Below are 16,187 nucleotides of genomic sequence, written 5' to 3' on the forward strand. Positions count from 1 at the left end.
ACTGCGTGAGGGGTGATATTTACATTATGAAGGATGCTATTCATGCTATTAACCATGTGAGGGATGCTATTTGTTATAAATGGTCTATGAGGATGATATTTATGTTTTGTATGGTATGATGGATGTTCTTTCTGGTGTCAGAGATCTCACCTTTCCAAGCAGGCCTCTATGTTTTGACAGGATTCCTCCTCCATTCTTTACAGCCACATCAAGAGTTCTTCTGTGTAACTCCACAAGTGATGCACTAAATTCAAACCTACACACACGTACACATGTACACATAATTAAAATCAACACAAAAAGAAGTTATTATGATGAAAATTCAGAGCAGACTGGTATAGGACAAAGGAGGAAAAATTGGAAGAACTGGAAGGAGGAAAGATGACTAACGTCTGATCGTAGATCGGGTTTACAGTTTTCTTCATTGTGTTTGTTTTTCTGCGTCCAGAGCGTCGTTTATCAGGCAGCAAATACAAGCGGACGTATGGATCAGAACCACTTTCAGTGGAAGAGATCAGATTTCTGCAAACACACACATACTTACATATTGAAAACTTCCTGCATAATTCTTCAAAGTGGTCAAAGTGTTGTGCTTTCTACAGTTAGTCATGATCTGTGTGTACAGTATAAGTTATTTTGTAGCACTGAAATTCTGAAACATAAACAGTCAAGTCTGTCTGTGTGTATTTTACCTGCAGCTGTGTACCACAACTATTAATTTGTTTCTCTGGGGACTGTGCTTGATGGTTAGCTGAATCTCACCCAATGCAGCGAAACCAGGTGAGGCACCACTGTGAATACACACACATTCCATTAAAACCAATAGAAATCAAGCGTTTCAAACTGATAACATCAATAATAAACATCCTTGGAATTGCTCTAAATATACAAAAAATGGTCAAAACAGTTATGTGTCTGAAATTAACTTTAGCATTAAGGGGATAATTCTCCCAAAAATGAAAATTCTCACATCATTTACTCAGCCGCATGCCATCCCAGATGTGTATGACTTTCTTTCTTCTGCTAAACACAAATATTTGTAGAAAAATATCTCAGCTCTGTAGGTCCATAGAATGCAAGTTATTGGTGGCCAGAAATTTGTACGTCCAAAAAAAGCATATAAAGGCAGCATAAAAGTAATCCATAAGACTCCAGTGGTTAAATCCATGTCTTCTGAAGCAATATGATAGGTGTGTTTTTTATTTTTACTATAAATCTCGATTTTTACTTTCACATTCTTCTTTTGTTTTTGCTGATTAGCATTCTTTGTGCATATCGCCACCTACTGGCAGGAAGGAGAATTTATAGTAAAATAGGACTTAAATATTCATCTGTTTCTCACCCACACCTATCATTTCGCTTCTGAAATACAGATTTAACCATTGGAGTTGCCTTTATGTGCTATTTGGACATTCAAAGTTCTAGCCACCATTCACTTACATTGTACCACTTGCACTTGCATAAACCTACAGAGCGGAGATACCCTTCTAAAAATCTTTGTTTGTGTTCAGCAGAAGAAAGAAAGTCATGCACCACTGGGATGGCATGAGGGTGAGTAAATGATGAGAATTTTCATTTTTGGGTGAACTATCCCTTTAAGGGACAATTTTTACCCCCTTGATTTGATTTTCATGGGTATTTTTGTACCTTTATGAAGGCATATTTCTTCTAGCCATAGAAAAATATACTGTTTGTCATACTTTTGTGTCTATGAGGTACAAATAAAAAATAGAGGAATTCATTAAGGGGACATTTTCTGCCCCAAAAACTAAAGTTTCAGTGGCATTTTTTTCCTAAGCCCTGGTTATTTTTGACCCCATGTGTAAGTCATTCAGAGCTGTGTATACTTCTGTAATTGTTGTATTGTTCTCTGGAGATCCTGGGTGGCGCTGGGATTGGAGATATCAGATGCTATGCTGGGTGTTGCCTCTTTGTTGTTCAGGTGCATCTGAGAGCCAGAAATGGCCAGGTTAGACAAGCTCCGCCCTGATTTAGCCAGACGGGCAGGCGAATCCTCCAATGGTGTGTTGTCTGTTAGTGACTCCACCCTCGGGGAAGGTGTTGGGGTTGGTTGTGTTCTAGGTGCTGGGGTCGGCTGGGCTCTGGGTGTTGGGATGGGCTCTGGAACAACAGGTTTCTGCTGAGGGGAGGGGTTGGGGCCTACACTGGCGCTGGGCCGGCGGATCTGGACTGAGGAGGGCTGATCCGATACAGCCAACTTCTCCAAACATAGCACCTGAAATGAACAAACAAACTTTGGATATTGTCTTTTACCAGATAGACTTAGAATACATTTGCTGCTTGGGCAGCTGACATGAAGCAAAACAGGGTTAAAGGTTGTCAAGAGCATAATGGTTATTAGGGATTTAAGCAGCTCTCAAATTCATGAGATCTGCTGAGATTAGGGACCTTTCAGTCAGAGGTGTCTTGCCCGTTAAACTGAGTCAAGTGGAATTTAAAATTGTTTTATCTTTGATTAATAATTAAGTGGTATGATTAATGCAGGTAAAAAAAAAGTGTCTAGAATGTCTAGAAAGAAACAAAAAAAAAACCCACTCATGTCGATTCAAACTCTCATGGAACACAATTAGTTATCAAAATGTCACAGCATTTTATTCCTACATGGACGGTGATCACTGGCTGTCAAGTTCAGTTGCAATTTTGTTTGGTTTAGTAAAAATAAAATACATACAGTATTACAGTAGGTCAGATTTAAACCCACATCCCCAAGCTCACTAAATGAAAGCTGTATCCCTAGACCAGCGGTGCCCAACTGGTAGATCGCGAAAGGACAGCTTCACGATCAATGTGTGTGTGTGTGTGTGTGTTACCCTAAGAGCCATCTTCATTTTAAGTGTAGCACTTGGTCCTGAGTTTTTGAGAGGGAATCTCTGGCTGATCATCATCTGATCCTCCTGTAACAGCTTAGACAGAGGAAGAGAGAACATCCCCAGAGAACAGTCGTGTTTCACATCCTTCACCTGCACACACAACAAAGGAATGTGACTCAAATCAATTCACTGATCACTGCACTGTGAGCAATTCAACTTCCAGATGACATTTAAATAGCTGATTTATGCATAAGCGTGAATCTCACAAAAACATGTTCAGGTTACCTGACAATCAAAAGAAAACTAAATAGTGTTAAAAGTTTTAGGTAAGTTTAAGTATTTGGTTTTGTTTCTGTGTAAACAAATTATGCATTAGAGCCACTTTACTGCTGTTATGACACTGAATATGCATCTTGTTTTCAGTCAGCTGGAAACAAGAATCAACACATAATCACTGTGCAGTATAAAGGTGGCTTTAAATGGTTAAACATATGCAAGAAAGAAGATCAAATCACAATTCAATATACACGTATCATGATAACGACATCACTTTTGGTTACATTTTGAATTCTCCACATTTTAATAATGTAAGTTTATTTTTCTTCAAATGTATGTTCTTTACCTCGACTTCAAGTTCCTGACTCTTTGGATTGTGAATCAGGAATGTGAAGGCCTCCTCCCAAACCGGCTCGTTGGTTTTAAATCGTGTCTACAATGAACAGAGTATGTAAACTATTTGACCATTTAATTTTTAACAACAGTGAAAACACAAAAGGGTGGAGATCCTGGTCTTTTATTCCTATCCTGAAATCACAGCACAATTAACTCAAATATAAGTTAAAAAAAACAACTGCACAAATGGGATCTGAATGGGACCCATAACAGTAATTTCCTTTAGTGCCGTACATACTTATTTTACTTGTCTATTCTTAGTTTTAGAACAAAATTTTGAGTGACATCATCTTAAAGACAATGCAGTTCATTTTTCTCTGTCTTTAAAAAAATTAATACAAAATAAAATACTTCATGCAAAACCATACCTAGTGTCCCTGATTTATATTTCATGTGTATATTAACACCTGTAAGTACAACACTGTCTGATATGCACCTCTATAATTAAAGCCAGATAAAAAAAAATAAAGAAATGAGTGTGGGTATGTGTGCATCTGTTAAAGGACAAGTTCACCCAAAAATGAAAATTCTGTCATCATTTACTCACCCTCACGTTGGTCAGGCGACTGTTCATCATACAAAAGGACCGTTTACCTTTAGAAGACTGGAATATGACGTACGAGTCATATTTACACTTTTGGGTTCTTTATTAAGCGTTAAAGTAAAACACTATCAGTGGCGTCTCAGGCTCTTTATTTCTGGTGGTACACAATCACTCACTTAAAGGGATAGTTCACCCAAAAATGAAAATTCTCTCATTATTCACTTACCCTGATGCCATCCCAGATGTGTATGACGGTCTTTCTTCAGCAGAACTCAAATGAAGATTTTCAGAAGAAGATTGAGCTCTGTCAGGTCCTTATAATGGATGTACACGGGTGCCAGCACTTTGACAGTCCAAAAGTCACATTTAGGCAGCAATAAAGTAATCCATGTGACTCCAGTCGATCAGTGAATTTCTTCTGAAGTGAATCGGTAGGTTTATGTAAGAAATAAGTCGATAATTAAAACGTTTTTTTAATTAACCCATGTACATCCATTATAAGGACCTGACAGAGATCTATCTTCTTCTAAAAATCTTCATTTGTGTTCTGCTGAAGAGAGACAGTCATACACATCTGGGATGTCATCAGGGTTAGTGAATAATGAGGGACTTTTCATTTTGGGTGATGTCAGGGGTTGCGTCACCTCATTCACAGATTTTTTAAATATTGATGGATAATTCCAAATGCTGTCCATCATTTTAACAGATAAAAAAAGAAACAAGAAAATAATTTTAACCTAGTGCATCAGTTTTGACTTCACTCTTTCTCTCACACACACTCCTGCTGTGTCTGTGTGACCTGTTTATTCCCTGATATTAAGATGCTTAAAATGCGTATTAACAGGCATCATGGCCATGAACACATGGTAATAAGCATCTCTTTTGACCAATTGTGTTCGGATTTCGAGGAGAGGGTCTATGATTTCATGACTGCATACATCAGTCATTACATCAGTGTGTTAATGCATGATAATAAAGCACAAAAATGTATAGAAACAAAAAGAAAGCGCAAAAAAGCGGAAAATCGTTTCAAAGTAACTAACATCATTATAATAGTAATTCCATCTCAGCACAAAACACCACTAAAACATCCACATCAAAAAGCTCAAGTGACCATGAAAGCATACAAGATATAGGCAAATCATCAAAGGCTGTGCATTTTATTTCACTAACTTGCACAAACGGCATTAAAAAACTAATCAAAACGAAAGACTCAATATTTTGCAATTATTGTAATCTAATACAAACCAATGAATCATCAACAACACCTTAAAGCAATGGCACACAATTCATTGAAATGATGAGCGGTGCCCTTTAACTAATTCAACCGGCAACATACTAGAATAAAATTTGATTTTAAAACTTATGAATAAAGTTCACTAAGCAAGTCTGCACTCATGAGCGGTAACTTCCGAGGACCATGCCAGCTTGACATACATGCAATCAAATCTTTTGATTAGCTAAGTGGCAAAGGCAAACGTGCCCCTCAGGCCATCACTGAACACTAGTTGCACAATCACATGATGATGTCCAAATCTCCCTTGATTAACACTGAGGACGATGGGCTAGCCCCACGTATAGCAAATGAGAACGATTAAATGGCTTTAATGCAACAGACCGTATTAATTATAGAATTTCTCAAAAGAATGTATACTGTTGTCTTGTATAATAGACATAAAACAAGTTTAAGATACAGAAAATATATTTTTCTTCAAATAAATCTATGATTATGCCGCGCACTTTGAACCACAGCGCCACATCTGGTGGGGAACAGCCCCAAACTGCCCCTAATGTAGAGACGTCATTGAATACTATGTACGGTCATTGTATTGAATTTACAGTGATGTGAAAAAGTATTTGCCCCTTCCTGATTTCTTCTATTTTTGTGTATTTTTCATACTAAATTTTTTTAGATCTTCATACAAGATATAACATAAAACAAAGACAACCTGAGTAAACACAAAATACAGTTTTCAAATATATATATATTTTTTTTATTGAAGCAGAAAAGTTATCCCACACCTACTGTATATTACTCATTTGAAAAACGAACTGCCCCCTTAAATGTAATAGCTGGTTGTGCCACCTTTAGCAGCAACAACTGCAACCAAATGCTTCCAATAACTGGAGATCAGTCTTTCACAACACTGTTCTGGAATTTTGCCCCACTCCTCTTTGCAGAACTGCTTTAGTTCAGCCACATTGTAGGGTTTTCTAACATGAACTGCCCATTTAAGGTCCTGCCAAAGCATCTCAATTGGGTTCAAGTCAGGACTTAAACTAGGCCACTCCAAAACTTTAATTTAGCTTCTTTTGTGCCATTCAGAGGTAGACTTACTCCTATGCTTTGGATCATTGTCTTGCTGCATAATCCAGTTGCACTTGAGCTTCAACTCACGGACTGACGAACGGACATTCTCCTTTAGGATTTTCTGGTATAGAGCAGAATTCATGTTTCCCTCAATTATTGCAAGTAACCCTGGCCCTGAAGCAGCAAAGCATCCCCACACCATCACACAACCACCACCATGATTGACAGTAGGTATGATGTTCTTTTAGTGGAATTCTGTGTTTGATTTAAGCCAGATGTAACGGGACCCCTGTCTTCCAAACAGTTCCACTTTCGACTTATCAGTCCACAAACATTCTCCCAAAAGGTTTGAGGATCATCAAGGTGTGTTTTGGCAAAATTAAGATGAGCCTTAATGTTCTTCTGTGTTAGCAGTAGTTTTCACCACACCACTCTTCCATGGATGCCATTTTTTGCCAGTGTCTTTCTAATAGCAGAGTCATGAACATTGACCTTTATTGATGCGAGAGAGGCCCGCAGTTCCTTGGATGGTGTCCTTGGCTTTTTTGTGACTTCCTGGATGAGTCGTCGCTGTACTCCTGGAGGAATTTTGGAAGGTCGGCCACTTCTGGGAAGGTACATTACTGTGCCAATTTTCTCCATTTGGAGATAATGGCTTTCACTGGGGTTCTTCGGGGTCACAGAGCCTTTGAAATATCTTTGTAACCCTTCCCAGACTGATGTATTTCAATCACCTTTTTCCTCATCATTTCTAGAATTTCTTTTAACCTTGGCAAAGTGTGCTACTGGGTGAGACCTTTTAGCCAACTTCATGCTGCTGAAAAAGTTCTATTTAGGTGTTAATTTGATTGAACAGGGCTGGCAGTAATCAGGCCTGGGTATGTCTAGTCCAGCTGAACCCCATTATGAATGCAGTTTCATATATTTGGGGATTTCGTAACTAAGAGGCAAATACTTTTTCACACAGGCCCAGTTGGTATTGGATAACTTTTTTTGCTTCAATCAATAACATTATCATTTAAAAACTGTATTTTGTATTTACTCAGATTGCCTTTGTTTTATGTTAGATTTAGTTTGAATTTTTGAAACACTTTAACATGAGATATACACAAAAACAGAAGAAATCAGGATGGGGCAAATAATTTTTTACAACAATGTAGCCAACAGGACATTAATTAAAATAAATGATAACAGAATTTTCAATTTTGGGTGAAATGTTCCTTAAATACATTTCCAGTAAAACGTTTAGACATGAATTGATTCATCATTTCAAAATTCATCAATTCATCATTTCAAAATGTGAGTGTGTTTACCTTGCTCTCAAAGGATTTGTGTCCCACAGTAAACTGGACAAATGGACTGGGATCACTGGTGACCTTCTTACCAGACTAAACAAAGTCACGAGCACACAAGTTTAATTAACATCACATTCACATTCAAATATCACAGTTAACATTACCGACACACTTGCTTAAAAAATAACAAAGAAATCAAAGGTGAACTCAGTAATTTTCTTTTCATATTTAAAAATTTGCAACACTTACTTTGAAATGAATAGTACTATTTAAAAATATGTTTAAAAATAATGTACATTAACATGCGATGAAGACTTCCCTAATCAAGGCTAAATGTGAATAGAGCATATCTACAATGATATCGGTAACTACAGTCCATACTGCCATATCAGCCAGCGCAACATAAATAAAATGACTGAGTGCACCTTAAATAACAATGAACTTAATCATACAATTAATCAAAGACTGTCATCTGACATATGACATAGAACATTGTTGAATTAAAATATGGTCACATATGTGTCTTGGCTGCTCAGCTGATTTATACTGTTTTCAGAGAGCCCCTTACTGTCTGAATTCAGTGCATTTCAGATAGTCAGACACACAAAGTCTGTAAGATGCAGGTTTAGATCTGCATGCGGTTAATATTAATGCGGCAAAGCAGACAGACAGCACACACAGCACCTGCTGTGGGTTGATCTCCCTGATTCACTTACACATAATCATCTTGGGCAGTCTTTTAACACCTGTCTATGTGTATGTAAGTGTGCGTAAACTGAAATAATTGGTTGTGTTGTGTTACCTTTATCGCTTTATTGGCTGTACCCTTCTTCAGACCTGCATGGTTGAATTCTAAAGGATTGCGCTTATTTCCCAAGCAGAAAAGGACAACACACACAAATACAGGCAGGATTATTAGGAGGATGGCATGCAGAACAAACACACATAACACAATGATTTATGGGTAAATAATTAAATGCATGGTTAATTTGATGAAATGATAAAAGAAGGAGTCTCTTTTTGTATTTTTTGCAGTTTAATTGGTAAACCCATTAAAACGTGTACTAAATTAATACATCCATAATTAACAACAATAATTAATTTTCAAATAATAAAGCAGTCCTAACTTAGCACATTAATCAGATCACAGTATGTAAAAAGGGGCGGAGTCTCATATCAGTCTGCAGATAGTCTTGCATACTTTGACTTTTGACTTGCGGCATAAAGTCTGGTCCTCATTCCAGCTTATACTGGTCAAGAACCGCCCATTTTGACCATGTAACGCCTGATTCACACTTACTCCGTGAGTGAGGCATGAGTGGGGTGTGAGCAATGCGGTCTTGTTTAGGCTCTCTTCTGCGAGACAGAGCCTGTGGCTGTGTGCAGAAAAAAGTTATATCTAGGTTATATATATATCACCTATATATCAAAGCTCCTTTAAAGGCAAGCCAGTCTACTCGGTGGCCATCTTTGGAACGCTCTTGGGCCACGCTGGGCAGCTATGTAAACATGCGGCATAAAGTACAGCTCGTACTTACATGGAGAAAGACCGAATTTTCCAAAACAATTGGTCAAGATTACGATCAAAGGACATATTTAAAACTAGCAGTAAAATCTGACAACAACAGTATCATAAATTGTGCTTCTTTAGCTCAGATCATGCTAAAAAATGCTTTTTTCAGGCTGGTTCAGCTAATGCGCATGCGTGTTCAAGTTGATGTCTGTATCTAAAAGGTGATTGGCTCTTTTACCTTTCCAATTTCTCCCATTCATTTTAATACCGGTGGTCCATCTCTCCTAAGCTGTCTCTGTATATATACATAACACAGGCAAAAGTCCTGCAGTTTATTTGTTTATTCTTTCCTTTATTTAGATATTTTGTGTTTGTATGCAGATATATAAATTGTAGTTTACTGTAGGTTCGGTTTAAATATGTTTTATTTGCTTTTGCGCCTTTTCTATAATCTTCTGATTATTTTTGTTTTGCACTGCACACAGAGCCGCCGAGTTCAGCGTGAGCCGTGTGACAAAAACAGGCGATAATCGAATAATGAAAACGCGCTGCTCACGCCCCTCACGGAGTATGTGTGAAACAGGCCTACACCAACCAACAAACCACAGTTCATTTTGTTTTTACCTGCCATTTAGTGTTAACTTTGGCAAATCCTGTGAATATTTCATCCTCAAAAGAACTCGTTTCACTTATTAATAAACACCCTGTGTGCCATTACTCCAAGAAGTTGCGTAAAGTCAGCCAGTTAGATTAGAGTTTGCAATATCGAGAAAGTGCTTCCTAGTTCAGTGTGCAATATCAGCGAACAGACCGTGGGTGGTCTGTGAGTGTACCAAAACTGAGACTAGTTTTATGACCTACAATCGCTCCGATATCAAAGAACATTAAAGGTTTTATTAATCTGTGTGTGACTTATGAGGTCTGGAGAGTGGGCACAGGAGAGTACACAGTTGATATGTCAGGGACAGTGATGGAAAAAAATGAAAGAAGATCATGATGCACAAAGATGAAAGAGAAATAAAGACACAGCAATCCAAAGAGAATTTAACAGGAGTCCAACCCACACTTCACTGAAAATGAAACTGCACATCTGGGTGCAGAAATATATACCAGCTCATGGGCAGCTGATGATACAGGATGTCTGAATCTACTTAAATGACAAATGAGGATGGAAGAAAAAGGCATGAGCTCATATAACTGATACATTATAATGTATGTCTTACAGTGAAGTGCCAAGTGAGACCTGTTTCTTTCAACATGCACAAAATATTACAAAAAATGTAATTTTCTACACCTCACAGACACACCTATCCACACCTGTCTAACTACAGAAGTTGTCTAACAGCCCCGCCCACTCCTGTCTCATTTACCTTTATTCATTTAGCAGATAATTCCAGTTACAATAATTAACAGTATGTTTTGGCCTTCCATCCACACTGAGACAGTGTTTTTGACAGCAAAAACAGACTCAGAGCTTTATTTAAATTTGAAAACGCCATCTTCGTGTTGTAGTGTGGAGAGGGAAAATGGAGATATCTAAAAATGATGATGTATTTTTTGTCATGTGATCCAGTCAACCCGAAACAATCAAGATGGCAGCCCATGTTGTAGCAGTGTTGTTGTGCCTGCTATTCACTTTGATAGCATTGTTCAAGATAAATATTACTTTGTACAACCTTCCTAATGTATTCCTTTAAAGGCAACAGGAAGTTTACTCGGAATTGCTTTCCGGCAATGGAACACAAGGACAATTGCATTTCAGACTGTAAATTAGTGGTGTAGTCGGTGCCATATGCATGTATATGCCATATGCTTACTTTCTTCCCAGGGCTGTTTTCGTATAACGAATTCTAAGGATCAATATTTGCGTATACCCTCGGTATACCCACTTGTTTTGCTGCTTCAGAAGTCCATAATACACTGTCGTGTTAGTTTCCCTTTAACTGTATTGGATGCTATTTTGTGAAACTAGAGATTCTTTGTTATAACTGGTGCATTATCACTTGAATTTTACCATTCCCCGCCCCTGACAACCACTGTCACTGCCATCATCGACTGAGGGAATTTATGACAGTGAGTGGATAGAGAGAGTCTCACCCTCACGTTGAAGCAGTATCAGGTAAAATTAATTAACCGTATATGCCAAATGTCTTGTCAAATAAGGAATTGTCCCGTAATTAAGGAGAAAAAAAAATTGCGTTTCGTATGAAATCCATACGCGATGCCGTTTGTCCCTTATTTTAGCATCACACACCCAAACTGCTGAGAATGTTTCACAAATTGAGAGAAATGGACCTGAAACACACACTTTTCGCGTGAGTTTTGTGAGATATCAGATGTTGCTTTACATGGACGCTACACTTGACAGAAATGGCTGGGGGAAAGATCAGTGACAATCAGTGGACGTCTTCTGTCAGAAGCAAGATAATTATTTCAAAATCATATAGCATTCGAGTGCATGTTAATTGTTTCACTGTCAACTCTATTGTTTTATTTAGGTTTTCCTTTATTTTGTTGTGTTACTCATATGTGGTCAAGCACAACATGTCCACCCTATTATGGGAAGATATATGGGTAATTAATATAATTTAAAAAAAATTAATATACAGTATTTATGTAAACAGAATTTGTTTCCTAGATATCAACCACAGACCACGCAGTGGCTCATTTATCCACTGAATGTCCACCCTGGTGCTGCCCATTTAACTGGATGGACTTCTGAATTTTTTAGTAATTTAGCTTGACCAGTAAGACCAATACAATCTTTAATATGTCCCTGTAATGATGAAATGTGAAGAAACTTGTAAAAGTATGTTTTATTTTTCAAAAGTTTCAAAGCCGGAATGTCACTGAATTGTAGGAATTACCCATTTACAATATGTACAGAGTTGCAGTTCCGCAGCTCTCTATACGAAGATTACGCAGTCTACAGTAACAGTAAGTACAGTCTATAGTAACAGACAACCACTTAAACACTAGTAAATCACTTTTTTTGGTAGGACTACACCACTTTTCGAAAATGAAAACGCCATTTTCAAATGTATGCAGATTAATGTGGACGTAGCCTGAGAATAGTACAACAGTATTTTTGATATATATATATTATATATAAAAACAAAATAATATAGTACATACTGTATATAATATCGAATATAAAAGTATAATATACTTTTTAAATTATATATAAATAAAATCAGATTTGAAGATATAGAAATTATTAATCTTTAGCTACTTTATCTTAATCATTGCATATTAAAATATTTTACATTGTATATTTCATAGTATGTATATTTTATCTTTAACATTTAAAATGTTTTATGCTCAAATTTTAACAAATAAACTACATCTCCTCTTATATGTTCATATAAATAAACTATCCCTCAGGGATTAATAAAGTTGTATTGTGCTATTAGAAATTAGATGCAATCACAAAGAGATTTCCCAGAACTGCATCTGATCAAACACCTCTTTATAAAAAAAATTAGCACACAAAATAGGAAAAATACACACAAAAACACCTGTATTAACATTAAATTAATGTGAAAATGTGGGCGGGGCCTCTACGAACATTAGCGTGCTGAAAAACAAATGAAAAACAAAGCACTCAGAGTTCAAAGAGTATTACAGGAAGATTGTAAATGAAAAAGGGAGGTAAAGAAGATCTAACAAGAAGACTTTTGTAATTAGAGAAACTAGCAGTTAATGCACAAAATGCAGGTAAAATGCAAGCTGCAAAATGAAACCAAAATGCCAGCAGAGTGACTCACAAACATTGTCCTGTAGAGGGTAGCAGTGTTCTCACAAAACACAAGCCCAGCAGAGCGGCACTCTCGCAGACACCCAGTGCCCACGTTCCCCTCAAAAACACTCTTCAATGACAGGAAACCAGAGAGGGATGACAGAAAGAAACGGAGGATGAAAGAAGAAAGAAGTGATATCAGATAAAAGAGTGAACGATTCATAAGGAGAAGGTGAAGAAAAGGTGAAAGACAAGAAAGCAAGAAGGAGAGGAAGTGTGTGTGGGTGTGTATGTAGGTGTGGTTTGTGTGTGTGCTCACTGGCAGGTTTTTTGCAGAGTCCAGGTGCACCAGTAATAAAGCTGATGACAGTCCGTCGTTTGCCTGCCCCTTATCTGCTTTAATAATGCTTAACACCTAAAACACAAAACATTAAATATTTATTAGCAATAACTCTGTGTGTGTGTGTATGTGTGTGTGATCTGTTCATCTGCTAATGTCCTTCATGACCAGTGTTGGGTAAATTATTCAAAAAAGTAATCCACTACAAATTACTTATCTAAAATGTATCAGATTACTTTTCTGGTTACTTCATCTAAAAAGTAATCACATTACTAATATTTTACTTTTAAGTTACTTTCTAAATCACTTTTCCTAGAAAAGTTTTTGGTTTTCCACACATTCAAAATGTCTATATTTCCTCCACATTCATTGACACACATCCTTCAGCTGTCACAGACAGGTGGCAACAATTCTTTTAACCCTAACTGATGCAGTGCATAGCTTCTCATTTCTTAAACAACCATGTCGGAAGACATACCCCGTGGTTGTGGAAAAGATGTTACTGTGTTTCAGAATGGGGCCAATTATTGGCCTGCATCAAGCCAAGAAAACATCTAAGGAGATTGCTGAAATCACTGGAATTGGGTTACGAACTGTCCAACACATTAATAAAACCTGGAAGGATAGTGGCGAACCATCAGCTTCACGAAAAAAATCTTGAATGATCGTGATCGGAGATCACTAAAATGCTTGGTGAAATCACATCGTAAAAAAAAAAAGAAAAAGAAAAATCGACAGTAGAACTCACGGCTATGTTTAATAGTGAAAGTAAGAGCATTTCCACATGCATAATGCGACGAGAACTTACAGGATTGGGACTAAACAGCAGTGTGGCCACAAGAAAGCCACTACTTAGTGAGGCTAATTGGGGAAAAAATGACTTCAATTTGCTAGGGAGCATAAAGATTGGATTTGGGAGCAATGGAAAAAGGTCATGTGGTCTGATGAGTCCAGAATTACCCTATTCCAAAGCAATGGGCACGTCAGGGTAAGAAGGGAAGAGCATGAAGTGATGCACCCGTCATGCATAGTGCCCACTGTGGTCTAGGCTCAGCAATGTTATGCGACAATAAAATGAAGTCAGCCGACTACTTGAATGTACTGAATGACCAGCTTATCCCATCAATGGATTTTTTCTTCTCTGACAACACGGGCATATTCCAGGACGACAATGCCAAGATTCATCTGGCTTAAATTGTGAAAGAGTGGTTCAGGGAGCATGAGGAATCATTTTCACACATGGATTGGCCACCACAGAATCCTGACCTTAACCCCATTGAAAGTCTTTGGGATGTGCTGCAGAAGACTTTACGGAGTGGTTTGACTCTCCCGTCATCAATGAAAGATCTCGACCAAAAATTAATGCAACTCTGATAAATGTTGTGACATTGCATAAGGTTGTTGAAACAATGCCACAACAAATGCGCACCGTAATCAAAGCTAAAGGTGGTCCAATGAAATATTAGAGTATGCAACTTTTTTTTGGCAAGGCAGTGTATATTGGGTCCAAAACCGCTTCCTCATTCACTTATTAACTATATGGAGAATGTCATATAATTAGGCCCACATGGAATCTGCAGGCCCAGAACTCCAAAATGTCCACAGATTTCTACACAACGCCGCTCATTCACACTTTTCTTCTCATCTCCAGCCTCTTGTGTGTTCATTTTTTAAACTCTCAGCTCTGTTTAACACATTTTACCATGTTTCTCTACTCCACAGAATTCGTCAGATTTCCCCCCAAAATTAGCACAGAAAAATGTGGGAACAAGTTCACAGATTCAATCTGGTTATATGCTTTTTTAAATGCTATATAGAAAAAGAGTGTGTGAACGTGTATTTGGACACAGCTCCATATAATTTTGCTATGCTGGATGGTACATTCACATTGTGACCCATATGATCAAAATAACTTCTTGAAATCTGTTAAGACAGACACAAAAAAAATAAAAAAAATTGGAATTGAATTTAGATTTCAAACCACCAATGTATGCAGTTTGGATCGAGTTTGTAACATCAGATTTCATTTGATTTTTAGCTGTTCAGACTACAAAAAAACTGAACAGATTTGAGTCAGATGCACCAATAAACCCCAAGTGTCCACACAAAGATGGCAAAACCTGAAAAACCTACATTTCGGTGACATATTTAATAATCTCTTCATAAAGAGATTTAATAATGTCTCATTTTACATTTACAAAATTTTAGGGCTATGATTAGGGTAAGGATTAGTCTATAGTAATTTTAATTAGCTAAGAACAACAGAAGCCCATGGGAAGTCCCCACAATGATACAAAAAACAAATGTATGTGCGCAAGTTACCTCGTCGAGTTTATCAGGTTTAGGTTGAAGAGAAAGCCATTCAATTTTCAGGTGAATCTTCCCTGTAGCAGTATCATCAAGTACAAACCACTACAAACATAAAACAGACATGAAAAGTATATGTAACAAAAACATATGTAAAACGCAATAATTTATTTAAAACTAGAGCTTTCAAAATGTAATTCGTTAATGTATGCGATTAATTTAAAAAGTTTAACGTGTTAATTTTTCTTAAAGGGGATTAACGCATTTACCGTTAATACAGGACAAACCAGCATAAACACTGCTTTGAAGGGCGGAAGCTTTGCGATGTGTCCGCCCGGCGTCATAACACTGACGGACACACAACAACACACACACAACAGTGATTCCGTGTCAGTAAATAAAATGATGGAGAAAGGAGCTCTTGACGCTACTTGTTGTACAAAACAAGCCCAGATGGGACTTGTGACAGAAAGTATTTTTCAGCCTAAGTGAGGCGCTTTTTTATGATCACGTAAAGTCTTACCTATCACCAAAACGCAGAATGAGACGTTTTTGTCTGCAATCGCTTTTCATGTGGAGTTCAAAGCGATGACACCCTGATGCAAATCGTGAATGCGGTGGAACGATTGCTTTAA

At 37.4% G+C, this 16,187-nt stretch overlaps 1 protein-coding gene across 2 annotated transcripts in view; it reads right to left on the reverse strand.

Moving 5' to 3' along the window:
* Nucleotides 1-16,187, reverse strand: part of LOC127442055 (extended synaptotagmin-2-like) — a 51,696-nt gene that overhangs the window by 3,336 nt on the left and 32,173 nt on the right. The window contains exons 12-21 of one of the 2 annotated variants that reach the window (XM_051699740.1): nucleotides 15,568-15,657; nucleotides 13,225-13,320; nucleotides 8,456-8,518; nucleotides 7,672-7,746; nucleotides 3,454-3,540; nucleotides 2,832-2,981; nucleotides 1,848-2,236; nucleotides 693-791; nucleotides 391-522; nucleotides 151-256 (exon numbers count right to left, since the gene is read on the reverse strand). In XM_051699740.1, the coding sequence (XP_051555700.1) occupies nucleotides 151-256; nucleotides 391-522; nucleotides 693-791; nucleotides 1,848-2,236; nucleotides 2,832-2,981; nucleotides 3,454-3,540; nucleotides 7,672-7,746; nucleotides 8,456-8,518; nucleotides 13,225-13,320; nucleotides 15,568-15,657 (1,287 nt within the window). The remainder of the gene's footprint in view (nucleotides 1-150; nucleotides 257-390; nucleotides 523-692; nucleotides 792-1,847; nucleotides 2,237-2,831; nucleotides 2,982-3,453; nucleotides 3,541-7,671; nucleotides 7,747-8,455; nucleotides 8,519-13,224; nucleotides 13,321-15,567; nucleotides 15,658-16,187) is intronic. The other variant, XM_051699741.1, reaches the window with a different exon arrangement.

Source organism: Myxocyprinus asiaticus, chromosome 6 (genome assembly GCF_019703515.2).
Source record: "Myxocyprinus asiaticus isolate MX2 ecotype Aquarium Trade chromosome 6, UBuf_Myxa_2, whole genome shotgun sequence".
NCBI lineage: Eukaryota > Metazoa > Chordata > Actinopteri > Cypriniformes > Catostomidae > Myxocyprinus > Myxocyprinus asiaticus.